General features: G+C 42.6%; 1 protein-coding gene across 11 annotated transcripts in view; it reads right to left on the reverse strand.

Moving 5' to 3' along the window:
• Window positions 1–609: 609 nt before the first annotated feature.
• Window positions 610–27,172, reverse strand: part of LOC116320300 (receptor-type tyrosine-protein phosphatase H-like) — a 56,957-nt gene continuing 30,394 nt past the window's right edge. For 2 of the 11 annotated variants that reach the window (XM_039609355.1, XM_039609350.1), the window contains exons 6-14: window positions 22,325–22,582; window positions 21,404–21,661; window positions 17,699–17,962; window positions 16,785–17,042; window positions 12,785–13,048; window positions 8,506–8,646; window positions 7,731–7,994; window positions 2,368–2,625; window positions 610–1,070 (exon numbers count right to left, since the gene is read on the reverse strand). In XM_039609355.1, the coding sequence (XP_039465289.1) occupies window positions 685–1,070; window positions 2,368–2,625; window positions 7,731–7,994; window positions 8,506–8,646; window positions 12,785–13,048; window positions 16,785–17,042; window positions 17,699–17,962; window positions 21,404–21,661; window positions 22,325–22,582 (2,351 nt within the window). In that variant the 3' untranslated portion in view covers window positions 610–684. The remainder of the gene's footprint in view (window positions 1,071–2,367; window positions 2,626–7,730; window positions 7,995–8,505; window positions 8,647–12,784; window positions 13,049–16,784; window positions 17,043–17,698; window positions 17,963–21,403; window positions 21,662–22,324; window positions 22,583–27,172) is intronic. The other 9 variants (XM_039609352.1, XM_039609351.1, XM_039609357.1 and 6 more) reach the window with 9 other exon arrangements.

Consider the following 27,172-nt stretch of genomic DNA (forward strand, 5'->3'; position numbering starts at 1 on the left):
ACAGCTTCAGCATTACAGCATCCACACTGCATTTTCGCAGGAAATGCAAATTTTTCTAGTGCTACCATTGATTTCCAACCCTCTTACTATTCCATCAACCCTGTTACCATATGCATAAAAGAAACATTACAAGCACATGTTAAAACCATGTAAAATGTCTTTAAACACAAGTTTTGTGACCTTGAGTATTTATGTCACAGGTAATTTATAAACTATGAATAAAATAAATATATCTATTCAACCCTGTTATCTTGTGAAATTTTGTTACCATATTTTTTTCATTAGCATATACCATACCATACCATTTTTGATTATATAAATGTTTATCTTTGCCTACATGGGTTTAATTTATTGCCTTTATAACAGTCTAAATTGTTACATGAATAATGGATTTCAGCCAAGATTTTAAAATTAAATATTGAATTTTCTTAAAGTAAAGAACAAAAACAACAACAAAAAAAACCCAACAACTCATATTTGAAAAATTGGGCAAGGTAGGATTTGAAAGTTGCTTAAATTAATACAATGGATCTGAAATTTAATCATCATTCACTGAATTTCATAGTTTTAACTTTAACATCTTTTAAAAAAAAACTCTACTCTCTTAGATTTTGGGTTATTGGCAATTGGGTTGTGTAACTGTTTTTGTTGTTACCCAACTGCTGAGTTTTATTAGAGTGCTATTTAAATAGGACACGATTTGAAAAAAATTGTAACTTGCAAACATATTCTAGTCTGGTGAATCAGTAGTGAACTACAGGGAATTATGTTCTTCATACAAAAGTGCATTTTTCTGAAATATATTAACTGACCAGTGACTGCAGTAATGCTGACTCCACTGCTTCTGACATTCTCAAACACAGAGTAGAGAGTGAATGTGTATTGAGTTCCAGCAGTGAGAGATGAGACTGTGTGAGTTACTGGTCCATCTTCATCTGGAACACTGATGTTTGTCTCTGTACCATTAAACTGGAGAACAAAGCTGATGTTGATGTTGACTTTTTTCCACTGCAGGGTGATGCTGGTTTCCGTTTGTCCTGATGATATTAGGCCTCCTGAATTCTGAGGAGCTGAAAAACAAAAGAAGCAACAGATGACTTGATCAGCTTATTACCGCTGTTGCAATAGTGACTGTCTAGAAAAAGAACTATTGGTGATTTTGTATGTTGACATCAGTACATCATGTCATAGTTTTAAGGTGGAACGCAAGATATCTTACTTTTCCTATTAAGACTACCTTCTTATTTTTTTTTATTATTTATTAGAACATTGAATGATTAAATATTATAATATTAAATTATAATGTACATGAATCTCCTTTTTTTTTTTCAGAAAATCACAGGCTGTAAAACATTTGCTGTCAGACTTCCAGAAAGAGATTAACCTCTCCTAGCAGTTTTATATGAGAATATGCATCTATCTAACTGGTTAAAACTGGTGGGGAGAAGCTGCTTGTTTTGCAGGCACTAAGCTAAGAGGTAGCTGTGACTGATATCTGGTGCAAGTTATCATATCTACAACTGCCCCCACAACGTGAATGAGGTTTCAGTTTCACATTTATCCCATACCCAGGTCTCCGAGCTTCTGGACTGGTTTGGCACTGCTTGCTTTTTCACAACACAGATTTGACCAAGCACTATTGGCAGATTCACTTGTCTCCAGAATCTAAGGAAAATATGTCGTTCTCCACACTGTATGATTTGTGCCAACTCCTCACATTTCCCTTTGGTTTGTTTGGAGTCCTTGGCACTTTCTAGCATCTCATTAACTGGATACTCTGGCCACATGCTGTATATGTTGCTGCCTACCTGGATGATATAATCATCCACAGTAACACCTAGGTGGAGCACGTTCAGCGGGTGGCTGCAGATGGCACTGGGGTCTCTGAGGCAGGTGGGGCTCACAGCCAAACCAAAAGAATGTGTGATTAGACAGACAAAGGTACAGTATCTGGGGTACAAACTCGGGGCTGGGCAGGTGTGCCCTTAAATAGACACATAGCAGCCATCGCATCCACAAGACCAAATAAGAGGTGAGGTGGATGTTGGGGCTGGTTGGCTGCTACTGCTGGTTCATTCTGAATTTTACAGAGCTGACCTGCCTGTTTAACTCACCTCATCCAAGCAGGTTACATCATGCAGCTTATAGCCTAACAGACCTTAGACCTTAACGGAAAGGATAGCAGAGGTGACGGATGCTGGAGGAAATGACCCTGTATCGTCTAATAACTGCAGAACCAGAACACTGAGATAATTTTGAGAATAAATGCTACCTGCACAGTTGAACTGAAAGTTGGAGTTGTGTGTTGGGTTTCCCATGACTGTTGTCTTACAAATGGGTTAAACCAAACCAACTTCATTAACTTACCAGTGACTGCAGTAATGCTGACTCCACTGCTTCTGATGTTCTCAAACACAGAGTAGAGAGTGAATGTGTATTGAGTTCCAGCAGTGAGAGATGAGACTGTGTGAGTTACTGGTCCATCTTCATTGGGAACATTGATGTCTGTCTCTGTATCATTGAACTGGAGAAGAAAGCTGATTTTGTTGTTGACTTTATTCCACTGCAGGGTGATGCTGTTCTCATGATGTTCTACTGGTCTGAAACTGTCAGCATTTGGAAGAGCTGTAATAGGAAAAAGGGTGGAAACAATCAAAGCATTTTTCTTAATATCAAACTAATTAAATGAGTTCTAGCTTATAACATTTTTGTTTGATTATTTGTCTATTTTATATCCAAGAGTGAAATCTCATGCTGTGCACGATGGCCAAGGTGATTAGACCTTTAGCAAGAATGCTCACCTTTGTTTTCTACACACTGTTTCGTTAAAAGGTTACGCCATATATCGGGTGACTGGAGATGACGATGAAAGGTCACAGTGATATGTGGTCTATCAGAGAATGTCACATATCACATGTTCCCAGGTCACAGGCTCTCATGTGAGTGTCTTATCTGTCACATGATTAATTACATGCTTGTGTAACTACTATTGTTAATAAAAGGACTGTGAGGGGAGGCTGAATTCGGAGTTGGCTGAGATCAGATGAAGAGATTGGGCTCCCCTTGCAGCAAGTAAAAAGACAAAAGTGGTGTGGTCTTGCTTCGTACAAGAGTGATTGGTCTCTAAGTCAGTGGGGTCTACCTCTTTAAGACCCAACACTGAGTATGCGTTTCACTTTTTAATGTCATTCTTTTTTAATATATGATAAAGCTGTTATCAAACAGATACTATCATATAAAATTAACCATTGTAGAATTGCATTACATTTTATTTCCAAGTGATGAATAATCCTTGCACAAAACATGAAGATACACATTTTTTTGTACAAATTTGTATTGTTACACAGAAGCTGTGTTTACAGGAGCTAGAGATAAAAACAGAATCAAAGATGTAAGAATAAAAAAAACCCTTGACAAAAATTTTTTTAGTTCCATTAGAGCAAGCCGAGAAACATTAAAAGGTGTAACCGTCATCACGACTTATTGACAAGAATAACAAAAATTTCATTAGGCCAATATTCCCACCAAAATAACAAACTAAAATAAAGTGCACACATACAGTTTGTCAAAAGCATGAATGAATGTCTGATGACAGATGGATCGTTGGGCCCCGGTCTGTGTTTGTTTAATTGTTTGTCCTACCACATTACAAAGTGAAGAAGGGAAGTTTGAAATCCTGCAGGTATCTGTCCCACCATGAGATGGGAATGAAGCTCTGGTTTCAGTAAAGTCAATCTTAGTTACTCTTGGGTTGGCTCGCCATTCAGTTAACTAGAACTGTGGAATGTCTACTTTTCAGTGGAGGCTAGCTTCAGACTGGGTTCATCTGTCGAGTCATTGTGGCGGTGCCCACCTCTCAGTTTAGTGGGCACCAGAGGTGAGTTTAAATAAACAGACCGTCCTCTGGACGTCGTTTAGTGTGCCTACCTCCAACACCCTATATGTATGTGTTATGAGAGTGTAAGTAATGTGAATGTTTAGGTTGTGGAATAAATTGAGGCACAGGTGGCCAAGAGGGGACAGAGGAGAAATTCTTCCCCTGCACCTCAGTGACACAACTGTACCTGTTAGCCCTGCATGTGTGGTGGTGTGATGGAGTAGGGGTGTGCGGGGCTGTCCAAGTATCCCCTCCTTGGAGCCCCTGCTGAACCCAATAGGCACCGCCGTTCCCTGGAATCCACCAAGGGCAGGGGGGCCGGGCCCATCTGGACCGGGGCCCACAGCAGCACCACAGAGCCCAGGGCGGCCCACCCAACCCCACCGCACAGGAAAGCTACACCCACCCTAACATTCAATCGACTCCCAGACTACATAAGACAATAGACATCCAGGTTGAGTTCATCCTCGACCTCTGCTAGATTCGTCCCCTACCTGCAGAGTGATCTCCTGGAGAGCAGACCCCCCCTGCAAAGGATGGTAACAACCTCTCCGCCAGCTGAAGAGGTCCCCAGTTCCACTGATCAGCAAGAGCCCCAGCCCGGAGGAGGAGGAAGAGCGCCTCCAGAACCCCAAGTCCCCAAGCCCGCCCTGGACCCACCCAGGAGCAGATATGTTATCAGGCCGGTAACCAGAGGTGGGTAGTAACGAGTTACATTTACTCCATTACATTTACTTGAGTAAGTTTTTGAAAAAAAATGTACTTTTAAAGTACCTTTTTTGCATGATACTTTTTACTTTTATTTGAGTACATTTGTGAAGAAGAAACGGTACTTTTACTCTGCTACATTTGCAAAATTTGACTCGTCACTTTTAAAAAATAATTAGTTTAACACATTAGATAACATGCCGCCAGTGGAGTTTCCGGTAACATTTTTCCTATCAGATGTGGCCATGCAGTCACACGACCAGTTTGAAACTGTGGCGGGCAGAGCGACCCAAGCATTTCAAAGTAGCAGACACACGGAAAGAAGAAACACATGAAAACATGGCAGAGCCAGTTGTCTACGCTAGAGCTGAAGAGCATGAACACCCTTGGCTTCATATACTAAGAATGTTTCGCTCAAAAGCAGTACAAAAGAACAGCTATGTCTTCAGTGTCGGTGTCTTCGGTGAGAGCCAAAACAAACCAACTTTTCAGCGTGAAAAAACTCAACTCGTGTAACCTGAGGAACCGGTAAGTTTTCTCTAAATATCTTTTTAGCTGTGGTTAGCTGGATGTCAGTCTTATGTTACAGCAGCTGTGTCGAGCTCAACCTGTGAGTCATATTTTCGGCGCTACGTTGTAGTGAGATAAGTTTGTGGGTGTTTTGCGCAGCGTCGGCTGTCCTTTTAACTGCTCGCTGGTTAGCTAGTGTGAGCTACAAGCTAACAGCTAGCCTGGTTAATGACGCTAGAGTTCCACGCACATGCAAACAGCTCGTCTCTACTGCTTTAACTGTTAAAACAGAAGGCAATACTGCGGCTGACAGGGTTTATTATGTGAAACAGCAACTTGTTTAGTTTAAACAGTCTGCATTAAGCTGGGCATACACTGCGATTTTTTTTCAGTCGCGTTATTCAGCTCCTGCTCAAACTGTACAATTAAATCGCAGGGGTTAGAAGTTCATAGGTCACGATGCAGGGTCTCACACTATACGGCCTGATGCTCTGATGCGACCTGAGTGCTCAAACTGTGCATTCATAACATGAAGCTTATCATACAAAATCTGTCTCTTGCTCTCCCTCTCTGTCTTTCACTCACTCACACACACACCACCACCATCAACTTTGCTAAATTACTAATGAAAAACATTGACCAGGCAGCTGTAATTGAGCAGCAGTGTCCATCCAACTCTTTTCATGGTTGTTGTAGCCGTGATAATTTTGTGAGGCCACATTGAAAAGACTCGGATACAGAAGTCTAGTACGTAAGCGTAGAGCTGCCACCCAGGCAAAAGAAAAATAGAGCTATATCACGTTATAACGTGATATAGCGTGAAAGGTATATTGTTCTAACAATATACCTTTCACGTTTGAACAATGTAATATCACGTTATTACAATATACATAATTATCACGTTCGTACAATATAAATATTATATAGGCTACATCGCAGCTCCAGTCACGGTTTCCATCACTGTCTTTTTCGTCTTTTCCCAGAGTAACAGCCAAACAGGAGGATCTATTGGCCAACACTGCTTAGACTTGCACGCGTTCTTATTTTAAACTTAATCTGGAATTCATTGCAAACTGTTTGTGTGGGATATGAATGACAAGATTTTGTTTTTCAACAAGAGTTAGTAAAAACCATCTCCAGTGTGATAAAATTTTCTTGCCAAACATCTGCAGCTTGGCAGTGTATACAGCACTATAATGACCAGATCTAATTCTTTCAAAAACCATACATCTTTCCACAGGTCTCAACTTCATCAGACATCACCTAGACTCAGAGCTGGATGAGGCCAGCACAAACAGCAGCCTAACCGACTAAGATAATGGCTCCATGGGGTCAGGAAAGCCAGAAGCAGGGGAGCTGGAGAGGTACCTTTCATGTCCATTCACTGGAGGTGTGGATCTATTGCATGGCGTTCCTCACATCAAGAAGCTGTCGATCAAAATCAATACAGCTCTTCATGCATCTGGAGATTGTGAAGGACTTCTTAGTCAGGCAGGACTCCTGTTCACTGCTAAACAGTTACAGCTTCACAGCAAGAACCTTGAGAGCAAACTGCTGCTGAAGCTTAACCATTACTTCACTGAGTGAAGAAATGGCACATTTTTGCTAAATATGCAGAAATAGACGCACACTTATACAATTTATGGTAAACTGAGCTGCCTTGTATGTACATATGTTGAAGATGCCTCGTTCTAATGTTTTCTCTGAGTCTGCTGTGCCATTTGGAGCAAAAATGAATATTTACAAGTTTACAGCATATCTTGTCACTGGAAATTGTTTGCACTGTTTATACATTTATATTATTTACTGTAGGTATTGGTTAAAAAGGCTTTATGTTGTGAAAAACTGAAATCTGGAAATTAGAACAGTTTTGCCTTATTTTGTTGATTTTTTTTTACATATATTCCTTTTGAAAATACTAAAATTTGTATATTTATTTATTTTTGTTTGTCTGATAGCATTTAGTTAAAAAATAAATCGGACATTTTAAATAGTTACTCGCTACTTGAGTAGTCTCACCAAGTACTTTTTTACTCTTACTTGAGTAACATTTTTGATGACTACTTTTCACTTTTACTTGAGTAATAATATTTTAAAGTAATGCTACTCTTACTTGAGTACAATTTTTCGGTACTCGACCCACCTCTGCCGGTAACCTACGTCCGCCAGCAGAGACTTTTCACCAGACCTGCCAAACTCAGGCGCTAGAAAAACACCACCCAAGAGCCACCAGAGCCACATCCAGGTCATGACCACAGCCCCCAGGTTGATCCCCCAAGAAACCTGTCCCTAGGGAATCCCCAGAGCCCAAGCCCAAACCTACCCCGACATCAACCACAATAACAAAGGGGAAACAAAACCATGAGCCCCCACCCCCAGTCGGTGATGGAGCTGATCAAAGAAGCCCAGAGGGATTGATCTAATGTGGTGGTTGACAGTGTGAGCAGTTGTTGGAAGACGTAAAGCCCATCTTGAACATCCGTTGACCTGTATACCGCACTCTATGTAGTATTTTGTATTGTATTAATAGTAGACTGGGAATTCTAATCAATTTAAAGGTTTTTAAGCATATAAAGTGTTTGAGGATAAAGAACACATTTTACGTCTCCTTATTGATTACAAATTTATAACTCACCAGTGACTGCAGTAATGCTGACTCCACTGCTTCTGATGTTCTCAAACACAGAGTAGAGAGTGAATGTGTATTGAGTTCCAGCAGTGAGAGATGAGACTGTGTGAGTTACTGGTCCATCTTCATCTGGGACACTGATGTCTGTCTCTGTATCATTACACCGGAGAACAAAGCTGACATTGTTGTTGACTTTATTCCACTGCAGGGTGATGCTGTTCTCATGATGTTCTACTGGTCTGAAACTGTCAGCATTTGGAGGAGCTGTAACTGGAAAAATGGTGGGGAAAAAAATCAAAGCATTTATCTAAATATCAAACTAACTAAATGAGTTTGGGCTCATAACATTTTTGTTTGATCATTTGTCCATTTTATATCCAAGAGTGAAATCTCATGCTGAGCATGAGCTTTACTTTTTAATGTCATTCTTTTTCAGTATATAATAAAGTTGTTATCAAACAGATAATATCATTTAACACAAACCATTATAGAATTGCATTACATTGCATTTCCAACTCATGAATAATCCTTGGACAAAATATGAAAACATTTTTTTGTGCAAACTTGCATTGTTACTCTGAAGCTGTGTTTGCAGGAGCTACAGATAAAAACAGAATCAAAGATTTAAGAATAAAAAACAAACCCTTTCCCCCTTTATTTCCATTAGCGCAAGCAGAGTAACATTAAAAAGTGTAACACAACTTATTAATTAGAACAACAAAAGCATCACTAGGCCAACATTCCCAGCAAAGTAACAAACTATAATAAAGTGCACACATACAGTTTGTCTCTGAGTCAAATGCATGAATGAATGTCTGATGAGAGATGGATTGTTGGGGCCCGGTCTGTGTTGGGGCCCACTGCAGGTTTATACTGCTGTCGGTTTGTCCTGATGATATTAGGCCTTCTGAATTCTGAGGAACTGAGAAACAAAGATGTCATGATCAGCTTATTCTCTCTGTTATTACAAGGACTGTTTAGAAAAAGAACTACTGGTGATTTTGTATGTTGACATCAGTACATCATGTCATAGTTTTAAGGTGGAACACAAGATGTCTCACTTTTCCTACCAAGAGTACCTCAGTAAAACACATCTGCTGTGGCTGTGTCATGGTCTTGGGTCATTTGACCCAGTGTTTTGCGTTTTCCTGTGATTTGTAGTAGTCTTTAGTTCATACTATAGAGTCTAGTTAGCCTGTTTTGAGTTTCTTATGTCCTCTTTTTAGTTCCCTGGTTATTTAGTTGTCTCCCTTCTTCCGGTCTGCGTATTTGTGTATTTCTTGTTTTATTGTGAAGGTCCGTGTCTTATGTCAGTGTATTGAGTTTTGCTTCCCCATGGTCTCGTCAAGTCTGATTACTCGCAGCTGTGCTGTCCTTCTGTGTCTCATTCCCTCATTATCCCTCTGTGTATTTAAGTCTTGTGTTTGCCTCTGTTAGTTGCTGGTTCGTCTGTGTATCGTTACCTGTATATCTCCTGTGTGAATCCTGTTGGATTTCTCCATGTTCTAGGTTCCAGGTTTTAATTTTTCAGGTTTCTAGTCTCAGGTTTTTTGTTCCTCTGTATTATTGTTTTGTAGCTGCTCCCAGTTTAGGTTTTGTTAGTTTAGTTCCCTGCCATGCTCCACTTTTGTTTGTGCTTCACCTTCCCCTGTAAATGAACTAATTCAGTTACTCAATTGTCAGTGCTTGCACTTGGGTCCACACTTCTCATCTCCTGACGATCTGCCTCGCAGATCTTGACAGTACGAACCAGCCACTATGGACCCAGCGGCACTTGATCCGTCTGAGGAGCTGCAAGAAGACATCGTTTATTTTGTGGAGAAGCTAGTTAACCTCTGGCTGGAGCATTCAGGGAAGGAGTTTCGTTGTGCTGTAGCAAGCTGGCTACAGTGACTCGTTTCCGGTCTCCCCTGGCTATTGGATGCACTTCACCCGCTCATACAGGGCTTTATTCTCAATGAGCTTCACCTTCAATCCCCAGCCGCTACCGCTTACCTGCCCGGCCCGTTGGAGCCACCTCCAAGGAGAAAGTGACGGCTGCGCCACTGGCGCGTCTCTACCCAGCCGGGCTTTGGGACTTCAGAGCAGCCTGCTGTGGTCGGTGAAAGAGTTTTCCTGCTTTTTCAGACAGTGGGACTGTCCATTAGGGGCTATTTTTTTGTGCGGCAAGTGAAGTTAATGCTGTTTGCCCTGCCTCACCTATAACTGCTGTCAATAAGACTGCTTTTCCAGAGACTGCTCTCACCCAGCCAGAAGCTGAGTTAGCTGCCCAGCCAGAAGCTGAGTTAGCTGCCCCATCTCCTCAGTTGCCTTTAGCCCAGTCTCTTGTTCGGGAGCCGTTAACTCTACCCGCAGCTCAGTCATCCACTCAACCACCTGCTTTACTCCCACCACAACCATCACTACACTCAGCCGCTCAGGCTGCTACTCAGTCAGTCATTCAGTGTGCAGCTCAGCCATTAGCTCCACCAACTGCAGCTCAGTTTCCTGTTCAGTCCCCTGTAGCTCAGTCTCCTGTTCAGTCTGCCTCTCGGCCACCTGGTTGGCTACACACTCAGCCAGGAGTCGCAATACCTTCTGGTGCTGCATCTGCTCCTGCTGGAGGCTTGAGTCAGCCAATCCAGCACTCAGTGGCTCCCATGTCGTTGTATGTCCAAGGGGCCCGTTCAGCAGCCTGTCTCCGCTGGAGAGTCCAAGGGGCCGCTTCAGCCGTCTCCTGTGTCCGCTGGAGGGTCCGAGGGGCCGCTTCAGCCGTCTCCTGTGTCCACTGGAGGGTCCGAGGGGCCGCTTCAGCCGTCTCCTGTGTCCACTGGAGGGTCCGAGGGGCCGCTTCAGCCGTCTCCTGTGTCCGCTGGAGGGTCCGAGGGATCCATCCAGCCTTCAGCGCCACCACCTGCGGTTTCCACACCGTTGCCTGGAGCGCCACCACCTGCTCCATCATTTGCGACTGCCACGCCGCCGTCCGATCCACGTCCAGCGCCTCAACATCGCCGGCCACCTTCCAGGCCGCTGGGTGGACATCGTTGCTGTCTTGGGCGGCCTCCTGAATGATGTCGCTGCTCTCCGTGTAGTCGCCCCCCTGAACTTCGAGATTTTGGATTTCTGTGCCGTCGGCCTCCGGGTCAGCCCCCAGATTGATCCTTTTGGACTCATGGTCAACCTGAGTCCAAAACAAAACACCTGTTCTGTTTTGGACTGTTCCTGTGTATCTGTGCCTTTAATTAATATTTTGCTTTAGACTTAGTCCCTCGGTTCTGGAATCCCACCTCACGCCCTGGTTGGGTTGCTTTTTGTTTTTGTTTGTAGTAATTTTGGGATGTCTGGAGCCAGCCCGTAGAGAGGGGGTACTGTCATGGTCCTGGGTCATTGACCCAGTGTTTTGCTGTAAGAATTAATCTGCCTCATCAAATATGTAAATCTTTTTGCTGTGCCTGCTTTAAAATGCTCACGTTTTCAATGCAAATGTGACAACGTGTTTCTTTATCCACCTTGAGCAATCACCAGTATAACATTTCTTATTTTATTATATATTAGAACATTGAATGATCAAATATTATAATGTACATTAATCTCTTTGGTTTAGAAAACCACAAGCTGTAAAACACTTGCAGTCAGACTTCCAAAAAGAGAGTAACCTCTCATAGCAGTTCACAGAGTTTTATATTAGAAAGTGCATCTGTCTAACTGGTTAAAACTGGTGGGGAGAAGCTGCTTGTTTTGCAGACACTAAGCTAGGAGGTGGCTGTGACAAATATCTGGTGCAAGTTATTGTATCCACAACTGCTCGTGATTCTTTTATACTCATATGTCTGCAGGTTTCTAAGTAATTATTTAATCAGTAGGAAACTAAAGATTCTATTAATCCCAAATAAAAATCAAACTTAACAGTGACCAGTGTGGACAGAATTAGAAATGAATATATTGGAGGGACAGTTCAGGTTTAGTGCTTTGGAGACAAAGTTGGAGAGGCAATGTAAGTAGACTCCTTTTGCTCCTTTTATTTTTCTTTCTTTGCTTTTTATGTACCAATCCCACTTTTCTGCCTTCTTCTCTCCAACAGGTGCTCCAGCATCTCACTCATTATTTCCTCTTGTTTATTTACATAATAAATTAGATGAATAGAAGAATCCCACAGTTGTGGTTTAGCTCCATAGTTCTTGTGGTGAAGAATGATGGATCTATACGTTCTGTGTGGACTACTACAAGGTGAATGAGGTTTCAGTTTCACATTTATCCCATATCCCAGGTCAGCGACCTTCTGAACGTGTTTGGCACTGCTCGCTTTTTCAAAACACAGATTTGACCAAGCACTATTGGCAGATTCAATTATCTCCAGAGTCTGAGGAAAATATGGCGTTCTCCACTCTGTATGATTTGTGCCAACTCATCACATTTGCTGCATGTGTTGCTGCCTACCTGGATGATATTATAATCCACAGTGACACCTATGTGGAGCACGTGCAGCGGGTGGGAGCAGATGGCGCTCGAGTCTCGAAAAGATTAACAGATGATTTGATTAGCTTATTGTCTCTATTGTTAAGGTGAGTGTCTAGAAAAAGAACTATTGGTGATTCAGTATGCTGACATCAGTACATCATGTCATAGTTTTAAGGTGGAACACAAGATATCTTTCCTATCAAGAGTCTGCAGATGGCGCTGGGGTCTCTGAGGCAGGCGGGGCTTACAGCCAACCCAAAGAAATGTGTGATTAGACACAGAAAGTTACAGTATCTGGGGTACAAACTCGGGGCTGGGCAGGTGTGCCCTTAAATAGACACATAGCAGCCATCGCATCCCCAAGACCAAAAAAGAGGTGAGGTGGATGTTGGGGCTGGTTGGCTGCTACTGCAGGTTCATTCTGAATTTTACAGAGCTGACCTGCCCGTTAACTCATCTCATCCAGCAGGTTACGTCAGGTAGCTTATAGCCTAACAGACGTTAGACCTTAACGGAAAGGATAGCAGAGGTGACGGAAGCAGAACACTGAGGTAACTTTGAGAATAAATGCTACCTGCACACTTAAACTGAAGGTTGGAGTTGTGTGAGATGGGTTAACTCACCAGTGACTGCAGTAATGCTGACTCCACTGCTTCTGATGTTCTCAAACACAGAGTAGAGAGTGAATGTGTATTGAGTTCCAGCAGTGAGAGATGAGACTGTGTGAGTTACTGGTCCATCTTCATCTGGGACACTGATGTCTGTCTCTGGAGCATTACACTGAAGAAGAAAGCCAATATTGTTGCTGACTTTATTCCACTGCAGGGTGATGCTGTTCTCATGATGTTCTACTGGTATGAAACTGTCAGCATTTGGAGGAGCTGTAACAGGAAAAATGGTGGGGAAAAAAATCAAAGCATTTATCTAAATATCAAACTAACTAAATGAGTTTGGGTTCATAACATTTTTGTTTGATCATTTGTCCATTTTGTTTCCAAGAGTGAAATCTCATGCTGAGTATGAGTTTTACTTTTTAATGTCATTATTTTTCAGTATATAATAAAATTGTTATCAAACAGACAATATCATTTAACATGAACCATTATAGAATTGCATTACACTGTATTTCCAACTCATGAATAATCCTTGGACAAAATATGAAAACATATTTTTTGTGCAAATTTGTATTGTTACTCTGAAGCTGTGTTTGCAGGAGCAACAGATAAAAACAGAATCAAAGATGTAAGAATAAAAAACAAACCCTTTTCCCCTTTATTTCCATTAGCGCAAGCAGAGAAACATTAAAAGGTTTATTAATGAGAATGACAAAAGTTTGACTAGTCCAATATTCCCACCAAAATAACGAACTAAAATAAAGTGCACACATACAGTTTGTCTCTGAGTCAAAAGCATGAATGAATGTCTGATGACAGATGGATCGTTGGGCCCCGGTCTGTGTTTGTTTAATTGTTTGTCCTACCACACTCCAAAGTGAAGAAAGGGAGTTTGAAATCCTGCAGGTTTCTGTCCCACCATGAGATGGGAACGAAGCTCTGGTTTCAGTAAAGTCAATCTTAGTCAGTCTTGGGTTGGCTTGCCATTCAATTAACTGGAACTGTGGAATGTCCACTCTTCAATGGAGGCTAGCTTCAGACTGGGTTCATCTGTCAAGTCATTATGCCAGTGTCCACCTCTCAATTTGGTGGGCACTGGCACCAGAGGTGAGTTTGAATAAACAGACCGTCCTCTGGACGCCGTTTAGTGTGCCCACCCCCACGGCCCTATATGTATGTGTTGAGAGTGTAAGTAATGTGGATGTCTAGTAGGGGCGGAGCCGAACCTGAATATGGTATTCGGAAAGGCACAAATAACGTGTTTTTTCTGAATACTTATTTCGAACAAATGCTATATTTGTATTTGGGAACAAGAAAAACTTTATATCAAAAAGCTGAGTTTCCTTATGAGACCGCTGTGCATGACTGGATGAGTGAGTGAGTGATGTATGAAAGAGGTGACTGACACGGGCTACTGCACACAGCAACAGAGAAGGCTCGGCTGAGCAAAAAAAGACTGAAGTGCACAACTATTTTTATTGAATAGATTTTTTGTGTGGCATAACTGGTTTCCGGAGGCAGTTTATAACTTTCGCAAAGATCAGGAGATTATTCCATCACGCTGCATTACTGACGACTGTAGTCGGGTGCTCTCATGTTCGTTCTGTTTACGTAGCTCTGTTAGCTCGGTAATTTACAAATAGGCTGTTGACAGAGTAACGTTAAAGTTCAGTTTAAAAGGTTAAGATGATGCTTGTGTAGTTGTGTCGAATTGTATGCACTTGTGGGAATACGTTTAAGTTACTCTGTCTTAGACTAATTTACCTAATTAACCTCAGCATAGCTTCCCGTCATTCATTAACTTAGCTGAAACTCCCCACATGGATTTGTGCAGGCAAATAGAAAGCAGTGTTCCTGCTGCTGAGTCAGCTCTTGGTCCTCCACCAGCCAAAAAACTTGCTCAAGTTATGTGTGGAAGCATTTTACAGTCAGTGCTGCAGATGAAACCGAAGTGATATGTAATGTCTTCAAAAGTGATATCAGCAGAGGCTGACATATCAAACATCTGTCAACATCTGCTATGCATAATCACATGCACTTAAAGCATCCTCTCCTGGTACTGTCTGCCATACCCCCCACAAGCAGCAATCCCCCCACCAGCACCAATTCAACATCACAGCCATGTTCTGCCCCTGCAAGTCACTTTCAATGTCTGTTCAGTGTCCCCCAAAAAGGACGGGTGGTGGCAGGGTTCATGATGTTCAAAATGGTATTTTATCAGTTGTTGGTTTAACCATGGATGAGGCAATGGCTGTTATGTTATTTTCCTTTCAATGACGTTCCTTGTTACATGTTCATTGCTGGATTTATGGAAAAACATCAACTAATATTGTGTATCCATAATTATTATAATGGATATAATTAAAGAATACTTACACTATGACGTTAATTAGAAGTCTAATGCAAAAAAAAATAAATGGATTTTTAAGCCTATTTTGAATTTTACTCAAACACAAATACAAATACTTTTCCCCCCTCAACAAATACAAATACTGGCTACTTTGCACATTTCTAATGTCGAGGTTGTGGAATGAAATTGAGGCATAGGTGACCAAGAGGGGACAGAGGAGGAATGCTTCCCCTGCACCTCAGTGACACGCCTGTACCTCTTGGCCCTGCATGTGTGGTGGTGTGATGGAGCGGGGATGGGGGGTTGGGGTTTGGGGGTCAAAGTACTCCCTCCCTGGAGCCAGCTCCCCCGCTGAACCTGATAGGCACCCCCGTTTCCTGGAATCCATCAAGGGCAAGTGACCGGACCCATCTCGACAGGGAACGAAGAGTTGGGCCCACAGCAGCAGCATTGCCAAGCTCCAGAGAGCCCAGGGTGGCCCCGCCACACAGGAAAACTACACCCACCCTAAAATTCAATCAACTCCCAGACTACATAAGACAATAAACACCCAGGTTGAGTTCATCCTCCACCTCTGCTAGATCCCCTCCCTACCTACAGAGTGATCTCGTGGAGAGCAGAACCCCCCCTGCAAAGGATGGTAACAACCTCTCTGCCAGCTGAAGAAGCCCCCAGTTCGTGCGATGCACCAGAGGCCCCCGCACCCGTGCATGGCCCCAACCACAACCCTGGTGACACACCAACCAGGACCCTAGCCCCCAATGCTCAGCCAGAGCCCCAGCCCCGAGGAGGAGGAGGAGGAGCAACCCCAGAACCCCAAGTCCCCAAGCCCACCCTGGACCCACCCAGGGGCAGATAGGCTATCAGGCCAGTAACCTACCTACGTCCGCCAGCAGAGACCCTCCCCCAGAGCTTCCGCCAGAAAAACGCCACCCAAGAGCCACCAGAGCCACATCCAGATCATTACCACAGCCCCTAGGTTGATCCCCCAAGAAACCCGTCCCTAGGGAATCCCCAGAAACTCCAAGCCTGTACCTACCTACCCCCACATCAACCACAATAACAAAGGCGGAACAAAACCATGACCCCCCACCCTCAGTTGGTGATGCAGCCAATCGAAGGAGCCCAGAGGGATTGATCTAATATGGTGGTAGACGCTCTATCAAGACTAATATGGTCTATCAGATGGTCTCTATATTGGTTAGACTTAAGATTATTTTTTATTTCTAGAGTTCATGAGGACAGTCTTCTTGGCACTGCATAAGGTGGTGAGAACCAAGTGGGCTGTATTCATCTCTGTAGTGACATCATCCAAGGTGCCCAACAAGCAAACTAGAGGGGAGGCTGGAATGTTACATTTCAGACACTTTGATAAGTCTTCACATATCCAGCCCCAAAGCCTCTAAACGGGTGAACAGAACCAAAGAGCGTTGATATAATTGTCAGGTGTATTGCCTTGCCAGTGTGAGCAGTTGTTGGAAGACTTAAATCCCATCTTGAACATCCGTTGACCTGTATACTGCACTCTATGTAGTATGCTGTATTGTATTAATAGTAGGCTGGGATTTCTAATCAATTTAAAGGTTTTTAAGCAAATAAAGTGTGTGAGGATAAAGAAAACATTTTACGTCTCCTTATTGATTACACTTTGTAACTTACCAGTGACTGCAGTAATGCTGACTCCACTGCTTCTGATGTTCTCAAACACAGAGTAGAGAGTGAATGTGTATTGAGTTCCAGGAGTGAGAGATGAGACTGTGTGAGTTACTGGTCCATCTTCATCTGGGACACTGATGTTTGTCTCTGTATCATTAAACTGGAGAATAAAGCGGATTTTGTTGTTGACTTTATTCCACTGCAGGGTGATGCTGTTCTCAGTTTGTCCTGATGATATTAGACCTTCTGAATTCTGAGGAGCTGAAAAACAAAAAGATTAACAGATGATTTGATTAGCTTATTGTCTCTATTGTTAAGGTGAGTGTCTAGAAAAAGAACTATTGGTGATTCAGTATGCTGACATCAGTACATCATGTCATAGTTTTAAGGTGGAACACAAGATATCTTTCCTATCAAGAGTCTGCAGGTGGCGCTGGGGTCTCTGAGGCAGGCGGGGCTTACAGCCAACCCAAAGAAATGTGTGATTAGACACAGAAAGTTACAGTATCTGGGGTACTAATTGGGGACTGGCCAGGTGTGCGTTCAAATAGACACATAGCAGCCATCGCATCCACAAGACCAAAAACGAGGTGAGGTGGATGTTGGGGCTGGTTGGCTGCTACTGCAGGTTCATTCTGAATTTTAAAGCACTGCCCTGCCCGTTAACTCACCTCATCCAAGCAGGTTACATCAGGCAGCTTATAGCCTAACAGACCTTAACGGAAAGGATATCAGAGGTGACGGATGCTGGAGGAAATGACCCTGTAACGTCTAATAACTGCAGAAGCAGAACACTGAGGTAATTTTGAGAATAAATGCTACCTGCGCAGTTAAACTGAAGGTTGGAGTTGTGTGACGGGTTTCCCATGACTGTTGTCTTACAAATGGGTTAAACCCAACCAGCTTCATTAACTCACCAGTGACTGCAGTAATGCTGACTCCACTGCTTCTGACGTTCTCAAACACAGAGTAGAGAGTGAATGTGTATTCAGTTCCAGCAGTGAGAGATGAGACTGTGTGAGTTACTGGTCCATCTTCATCTGGGACACTGATGTCTGTCTCTGTATCATTACACTGGAGAACAAAGCTGACATTTTTGTTGACTTTATTCCACTGCAGGGTGATGCTGTTCTCATGATGTTCTACTGGTATGAAACTGTCAGCATTTGGAGGAGCTGTAACTGGAAAAATGGTGGGGGAAAAAATCAAAGCATTTATCTAAATATCAAACTAACTAAATAAGTTTGGGCTCATAACATTTTTGTTTGATCATTTGTCCATTTTATATCCAAGAGTGAAATTTCATGCCGAGTATGAGCTTTACTTTTTAATGTCATTATTTTTCAGTATATAATAAAATTGTTATCAAACAGATACTATCATATAAAATTAACCATTGTAGAATTGCATTACACTGTATTTCCAACTCATGAATAATCCTTGGACAAAATATGAAAACATATTTTTTGTGTAAATTTGTATTGTTACGCTGAAGCTGTGTTTGCAGGAGCAACAAATAAAAACAGAATCAAAGATATCAAAATAAAAAACAAACCCTTTTCCCCTTTATTTCCATTAGCGCAAGCAGAGAAACATTAAAAGGTTTATTACTGAGAATGACAAAAGTTTGACTAGTCCAATATTCCCACTAAAATAACAAAATAAAATAAAGTGCACACATACAGTTTGTCTCTGAGTCAAAAGCATGAATGAATGTCTGATGACAGATGGATCGTTGGGCCCCGGTCTGTGTTTGTTTAATTGTTTGTCCTACCACACTCCAAAGTGAAGAAAGGGAGTTTGAAATCCTGCAGGTTTCTGTCCCACCATGAGATGGGAACGAAGCTCTGGTTTCAATAAAGTCAATCTTAGTCAGTCTTGGGTTGGCTCGCCATTCAGTTAACTGGAACTATGGAATATCCACTCTTCAATGGAGGCTATCTTCAGACTGGGTTCATCTGTCAAGTCATTATGCCAGTGTCCACCTCACAATTTGGTGGGCACTGGCACCAGAGGTGAGTTTGAATAAACAGACCGTCCTCTGGACGCCGTTTAGTGTGCCCACCCCCACGGCCCTATATGTATGTGTTGAGAGTGTAAGTAATGTGGATGTCTAGTAGGGGTGGAGCCAAACCCGAATTTATCAGTTGTTGGTTTAACCATGGATGAGGCAATGGCTGTTATGTTATTTTCCTTTCAGTGACGTTCCTTGTTACATGTTCATTGCTGGATTTATGGAAAAACATCAACTAATATTGTGTATCCATAATCATTTTAATGGATATAATTAAAGAATACTTACACTATAACGTTAATTAGAAGAGTAACGAAAAAAAAATTGATTTTTAAGCCTATTTTGAATGTTACTCAAATACAAATACTTTCCCCTCCTCAACAAATACAAATACTGGCTACTTTGCACATTTCTAATGTCGAGGTTGTGGAATAAAATTGAGGCATAGGTGGCCAAGAGGGGACAGAGAAGGAATGCTTCCCCTGCACCTCAGTGACACACCTGTACCTCTTGGCCCTGCATGTGTGGTGGTGTGATGGAGCGAGGATGGGTGGTTGGGGTTTGGGGGTCAAAGTACCCCCTCCCTGGAGCCAGCTCCCCCGCTGAACCTGATAGGCACCCCCGTTTCCTGGAATCCATCAAGGGCAAGTGACCGGGCCCATCTCGACAGGGAACGAAGAGTTGGGCCCACAGCAGCAGCATTGCCAAGCTCCAGAGAGCCCAGGGTGGCCCCGCCACACAGGAAAACTACACCCACCCTAAAATTCAATCAACTCCCAGACTACATAAGACAATAAACACCCAGGTTGAGTTCATCCTCCACCTCTGCTAGATCCCTCCCCTATCTACAGAGTAATCCCATGGAGAGCAGACCCCCCCCTGCAAAGGATGGTAACAACCTCTCTGCCAGCTGAAGAAGCCCCCAGTTCGTGCGATGCACCAGAGGCCTCCCGCATCCCTACATGGCCCCAACCACAACCCTGGTGACACACCAACTAGGACCCTAGTGCCCCAATGCTCAGCCAGACCCCCAGCCTAGAGGAGGAGCAGGAGCAACCCCAGAACCCCAAGTCCCCAAGCCCACCCTGGACCCATTCAAGGGCAGATAGGCTATCAGGCCAGTAACCTACGTCCGCCAGCAGAGACTCTCCCCCAGACCTGCCGAACTCAGCCGCCAGAAGAACACCACCCAACAGCCACCAGATCCCCATCCAGGTCATTACCAGAGCCCCCAGGTTGATCCCCCAAGAAACCCGTCCCTTGGGAATCCCCAGACACCCCAAGCCGGTACTTACCCCCACATCAACCTCAATAATCAGGCCCCATCTTATCTTAATGACCTTGTAGTACCATATAACCCTATTAGAGCACGTCGCTCTCGCACTGCAGGCTTACTTGTTGTTCCTAGAGTATTTAAAAGTTGAACGGGAGGGAGAGCCTTCAGTTTTCAGGCCCCTTTTCTGTGGATCAAGCTTCCAGTTTGGATTCGGGAGACAGACACCATCTCTACTCTTAAGATTAGGCTTAAAACGTTCCTTTTTGCTAAAGCATATAGTTAGGGCTGGAACAAGTGACCCTGAATCCTCCCTTAGTTATGCTGCAATAGACGTAGGCTGCCGGGGGATTCCCATGATGCATTGAGTTTTTCCTTTCCAGTCACCTTTCACACTCACTATGTGTTAATAGACCTCTCTGCATTGAATCATATCTGTTATTAACCTCTGTCTCTCTTCCACAGCATGTCTTTATCCTGTCTTCCTTGTCTCACCTTAACTGGTCGCAGATAGCCGCCCTTACCTGAGCTTGGTTCTGCCGGGAGGTTTCTTCCTGTTAAAAGGGAGTTTTTCCTTCCACTTGTCGCCAAATTGCTTGCTCATAGGGGGTCATATGATTGTTGGGTTTTTCTCTGTATCTATTATTGTACGATCTACTGTACAATATAAAGCGCCTTGAGGCGACTGTTGTTGTGATTTGGCGCTATATATATATAAAATTGTATTGAATTGAAATAACAAAGGTGGAACAAAACCATGACCCCCCACCCTCAGTAGGTGATGGAGCCGATCGACGGATCCCAGAGGGATTGATCTAATGTGGTGGTAGACCCTCTATAAAGATTAATATGGTTTATCAGGTGGTCTCTATATTGGTTAGAATTAAGATAATTTTTTATTTCTCCAGTTCATGAGGACAGTCTTCTTGGCAATGCATTTGGCGGTGAGAACCATGTGGGCTGTATTCATCTCTGTAATGACATCATCCAAGGTGCCCAACAAGCAAACTAGAGGGGAGGCTGGAATGTTACATTTCAGACACTTTGATAAGTCTTCACATATCCAGCCCCAAAGCCTCTAAACGGGTGAACAGAACCAAAGAGCGTTGATATAATTGTCAGGTGTATTGCCTTGCCAGTGTGAGCAGTTGTTGGAAGACTTAAATCCCATCTTGAACATCCGTTGACCTGTATACTGCACTCTATGTAGTATGCTGTATTGTATTAATAGTAGGCTGGGATTTCTAATCAATTTAAAGGTTTTTAAGCAAATAAAGTGTGTGAGGATAAAGAGAACATTTTACGTCTCCTTATTGATTACACTTTGTAACTTACCAGTGACTGCAGTAATGCTGACTCCACTGCTTCTGATGTTCTCAAACACAGAGTAGAGAGTGAATGTGTATTGAGTTCCAGGAGTGAGAGATGAGACTGTGTGAGTTACTGGTCCATCTTCATCTGGGACACTGATGTTTGTCTCTGTATCATTGAACTGGAGAATAAAGCGGATTTTGTTGTTGACTTTATTCCACTGCAGGGTGATGCTGTTCTCAGTTTGTCCTGATGATATTAGACCTTCTGAATTCTGAGGAGCTGAAAAACAAAAAGATTAACAGATGATTTGATTAGCTTATTGTCTCTATTGTTAAGGTGAGTGTCTAGAAAAAGTACTATTGGTGATTCAGTATGCTGACATCAGTACATCATGTCATAGTTTTAAGGTGGAACACAAGATATCTTTCCTATCAAGAGTCCGCAGATGGCGCTGGGGTCTCTGAGGCAGGCGGGGCTTACAGCCAACCCAAAGAAATGTGTGATTAGACACAGAAAGTTACAGTATCTCGGGTACCAATTGGGGACTGGCCAGGTGTGCCCTCAAATAGACACATAGCAGCCATCGCATCCCCAAGACCAAAAACGAGGTGAGGTGGATGTTGGGGCTGGTTGGCTGCTACTGCAGGTTCATTCTGAATTTTACAGAGCTGACCTGCCCGTTAACTCATCTCATCCAAGCAGGTTACATCAGGTAGCTTATAGCCTAACAGACGTTAGACCTTAACGGAAAGGATATCAGAGGTGACGGATGCTGGAGGAAATGACCCTGTAACGTCTAATAACTGCAGAAGCAGAACACTGAGGTAATTTTGAGAATAAATGCTACCTGCACAGTTAAATTGAAGGTTGGAGTTGTGTAATGGTTTTCCCATCACTGTTGTCTTACAAATGGGTTAAACCAAACCAGCTTCATTAACTCACCAGTGACTGCAGTAATGCTGACTCCACTGCTTCTGACGTTCTCGAACACAGAGTAGAGAGTGAATGTGTATTCAGTTCCAGCAGTGAGAGATGAGACTGTGTGAGTTACTGGTCCATCTTCATCTGGGATACTGATTTCTGTTTCTGTATCATTACACCGGAGAAGAAAGCCGATTTTGTTGTTGACTTTATTCCACTGCAGGGTGATGCTGTTCTCATGATGTTCTACTGGTCTGAAACTGTCAGCATTTGGAGGAGCTGTAACAGGAAAAGGGGTGGAAAAAAAAATCAAAGCATTTATCTAAATATCAAACTAACTAAATGAGTTTGGGCTCATAACATTTTTGTTTGATCATTTGTCCATTTTGTGTCCAAGAGTGAAATTTCATGCTGAGTATGAGCTTTACTTTTTAATGTCATTATTTTTCAGTATATAATAAAATTGTTATCGAACAGATAATATCATTTAACATGAACCATTATAGAATTGCATTACATTGTATTTCCAACTCTTGAATAATCCTTGGACAAAATATGAAAAAAAATTTTGTGTAAATTTGTATTGTTACTCTGAAGCTGTGTTTGCAGGAGCAACAGATAAAAACAGAATCAAAGATGTCAGAATAAAAAACAAACCTTTTACCCCTTTATTTCCATTAGCGCAAGCAGAGAAACATTAAAAGGTTTATTAATGAGAATGACAAAAGTTTGACTAGTCCAATATTCCCACCAAAATAACAAACTAAAATAAAGTGCACACATACAGTTTGTCTCTGAGTCAAAGGCATGAATGAATGACAGATGGATCTTTGGGCCCCGGTCTGTGTTTGTTTAATTGTTTGTCCTACCACACTCCAAAGTGAGCTTCAAAGCTTCTATGGAAGCAGCTTCCATTTTGGATGTGAGATTATTATATTATGTTATGCCACGTCCTACCCTTAATTAAATATTGTGAAATCATTATGTAGTTTTAGGTTGCATTTAACTATTGACTTAGAAGAAGGTGATAACTATTACATTTATCAGACTGATTTCTGTTACATTAGACTGCTGATTTATTGTGAATGAATTACATTATTTCTGATGCATTATACGGCTGATTCACAAGAAGTACTGTTTTCAGAGAATCATTGCCGTATTTGTCTGATTAGAAGAGAACAGAACAGAGCATACCGTAGAGGTTTTCTGCCCCATCTCATCAGAAGGAGATAAAACAGGAAGCCAAGGCCGTCACTTAGGAGCCGTAAGAGAGAAAGAATGTGAATGCTTAGTTTGGAGAGGGGCTGAAGCTATAAGAGTGTAAGAAACACCCAGACACTTCAAGATCTGGCGGACACCCTCCTGTCCACATCTCCCTTCCGGATGGTTAATGCTCAAAAGTGTTGTATGGAATAATGAGAACTGTATGTGTCGCGCTGACCTAGTAAGTGTGGCTGGTATTCTTCTCTTCCTCCTCCTGCCCACTACCTGCTCTGTGCTGCTGCTGATTAGACCTTGTGTGCAATCTATAACTAAGCGCGGCCTGGTGCACATCGCTCCGCCAGGTGAGCTGAATTAGAGCAATCAAGGGCTGGCGTGCCTAGTAGACCATAAAATGCATGCAGCAGTCATTTGACCCGTGTGCAACATACTGAGAGGACAGCAAACAAAGCACAATCCACTTTCCACTGTGAGGAAGACTTTGAGCTAGACGGGCTATCGGTAAGCTCTTGGACTCATATTTGCTGCATATGTTTGGGAACTATGGAAGCTCAATTGTGGAAATGTATTTATGCTATGGGAAATAGTTACTGCATTTAAGGAAAACACAAATTATATTGATATTAAAATGAATGTTTAAGTTTGAATGGATGTAGATAGTGTTTCCCACATTTATGTTAATTAATACTAAAAACAGCTACCCCAAATCCTTGGTTAAAGTTTCTATTAAAATATTTGCAAACTTTAAAATGTATACTTTAAAAATGTAATTGTTTATAAAAGGTATAAAATGCAAGGTAGGCTTTACTGAAGTGTATATATTTTGTATTCTGTATAATGCATTTAATTTATCTGAATGATTAATTGAATGGTCTTTTTGTGTTTAAAGGTTTTTCACCTATCTAGCAAAACAGCTATCTAACTGGCCAACTACCTGACTGAATGAACCTGAAACTGGTCAAAAAATTGAGCGAAATTCAAAGTCTGGTCGTTTCAAGTGTGGGCACCTCACAGACAGAACACTTGACAGTATGGAATAAAGAGATCGTTGACCAAGCATTTTTACACCGAGTGTTGTTCTTCCTTCAGCCCAAAGATCCAAGAATTGGAATATTTAACTTGGTGCCATGACCCAGATCTTTGGTCTGCTGAGGAAGGCAGATTTGGCCTGTGGTGAAATCGGGAGGTGAACAGAGGACCGGTCCAACAGAATAAAAAGGTGAGCACCACCTGTTGTGAAAAACCGAAGTGTGCATATTGGACATTCTAAATTAATCTGTTCGCTGAGTCATAGTGATGGGTCGGTCGCGAACGAAATGGCTCTTAGAGCCAGATCTTTGACGTGAACAACGCGAGCCGGCTCCTTATCGCGAGCCGTGGGTCTTTTTGTTTGTTTTCCTTCTCTCACCCTCTGTCGATTTTTTTTTTTTTTTTTTTTTTTCCCCCCCGCCGCTTCACTCTGCACGCGAGCCTTGTGCTTTATGCTGGGAAGAGAGGGGGGGGGCGCGGTAGTTACACTCAGTAGCACAGGAACAAAGCGGGAGGGAGAGAGCCAGGGACAACAGCGTCACATTAGAAAGGTATAGTAATCATCCACAACTATTTTCAGTTGCAGATGATAAAGGATTCAGAAAGTTTATTCATGCAGGCCCATATGACAGAATGTGCATCTTCTTTTAGTTTTCATATTTAGGGCCCGAGCACTGAGAGTGCGAAGGCCCTATTGTATCTGCTCCGTTTATTATTATTGTTATTAGGGCCCGAGCACAAAAGTGCGAAGGCCCTATTGTATCTGCTCTGTTTCTTATTATTATTATTATTATTAGGGCCCGAGCACTTCGAGTGCGAAGGCCCTATTGTATCTGCTCCGTTTCTTATTATTATTATTATTAGGGCCCGAGCACAAAAGTGCGAAGGCCCTATTGTATCTGCTCTGTTTCTTATTATTATTATTATTATTATTATTATTATTATTATTATTTCGGCAAATGAATCGGCCTTTTGAGGGCCTAAACATGCTCGAAAACTCATGAAATTTTGCAGACGCGTCAGGTCTGGTGAAAATTTACGTATTTTAATGTCCGTAGACATGTCCAGGGAAAATTGGCTCAGTAGCGCCACCTAGAAAAATGAGAAACGCGAGCCCCCGAGATGGGTATGACCTACATGTATAAAACTCGGAACACATATCTAGCGTTCGGAGACGCACATAAAAGTCTATTATGGCCATGTCCTAAACCCAACAGGAAGTCCGCCATTTGGAAGTGAAGTTGACATTTTGGCTCTAATTTTGCCATTTCCATGCCTCGAACTTTTGCGAACTCCTCATTGGAATTTCATCGTCCAAGCTTCATATTTGGTCAGTGTCAACTACACACCTGGGCCATGTTAAATTGCGGAGGTTTTGAGTTTTCGGGTTACTGTGAGGCCGTGGCGCCACGGCGAATTTCGATGACTCGCCATGAAAATCTTATTGCCTCTCGTTCTGTCATACATTGTCCGACCTTGACCAAAGTGGACACATATGATAAGGCTCCACCCCTGAACATATTTCAACTGCCATATTTGACACCAGGGACAGCGCCACCTAGTGGGAACAGGAAATGTCATGTTTTACACTTTGGGGTACAGTATTGTAATGGGTGACATCTGCAGCCTCAAATTTCTCCAGGAAAGCCTTAAGGAGTTGGTCTTGGGTTACAGAGAAAACTGTGAGTTTTCGCTGAAGGGTGTGACCCCAGCAGCATGGCGAACATTGAGGTCTCGCCATGAAGAAACAAATTAGTGTAACTCAATGAAATCCAATCTGATCAGTACCAGATTTTACAGGGATGATGTCAGACCCGCCCTGAACAGATTGATATGCCCATTGTCAGGAATACGTAGAGCGCCACCTAGTGGCACCAGGAAATGTCATGTCTTTCATTTTGTTGTACTGATTTTCACAGGTTCATCGTGGCCACCTCAAAAGCGGTGAATATCACCATCAGTCCCTCTTGATGCTTCAGTGAGAAAATTGTGACTATAAACTGAACGGCGCACCCTGGTGGCAGCGCAGTTCACCATGAAAGATGAAGTGGCTTTTGAGGGACTTGAAAAGTTTAAAAGTCTTGAAATGTGGCGCACACCTCTAATGTGATGAGGATTTCTTTTTATATGTTCATTTTCCTTGAACAGCGCAAAATGGCTCCACAGCGCCCCCTACAAAATTTCAAAACAACAGCCCCTGCTCTGTGTTTTATGTATGAGTTTGAAACCTGGCAAGCTTATTGGAGATATCAAGATGTACAAAAAAGTCTCTTGGAGCAATATCCCAAATCCAACAGGAAGTCAGCCATTTTAAAATTAAGGTGTAAATTTGGCGACATTTTCCCTCTTTTCAGGCCTCATACTTTGACGAACTCCTCCAAGGGATTTCATTAGATTTACGCGATCTCCTGTGTGTGGAATCTAAAGACCTTTGTGATGTTAAATTGCGAAGCTTTTACGTTCAGGGAAACGGGGTGGTCATGGCGGCACGTGGAGTTTCACTCACTCGCCAAAAAGCAGTAACCTGCTGTCGCTCAAAAACACAATGTCCAATCTCTCCCAAAGTTCGCAGGCGTGATGAGACTCGAGCTCGGAAATGTTTGTTATGCCATTTGTCAG

The sequence above is a fragment of the Oreochromis aureus genome, linkage group 3 (assembly GCF_013358895.1).
Source record: "Oreochromis aureus strain Israel breed Guangdong linkage group 3, ZZ_aureus, whole genome shotgun sequence".
Lineage (NCBI taxonomy): Eukaryota > Metazoa > Chordata > Actinopteri > Cichliformes > Cichlidae > Oreochromis > Oreochromis aureus.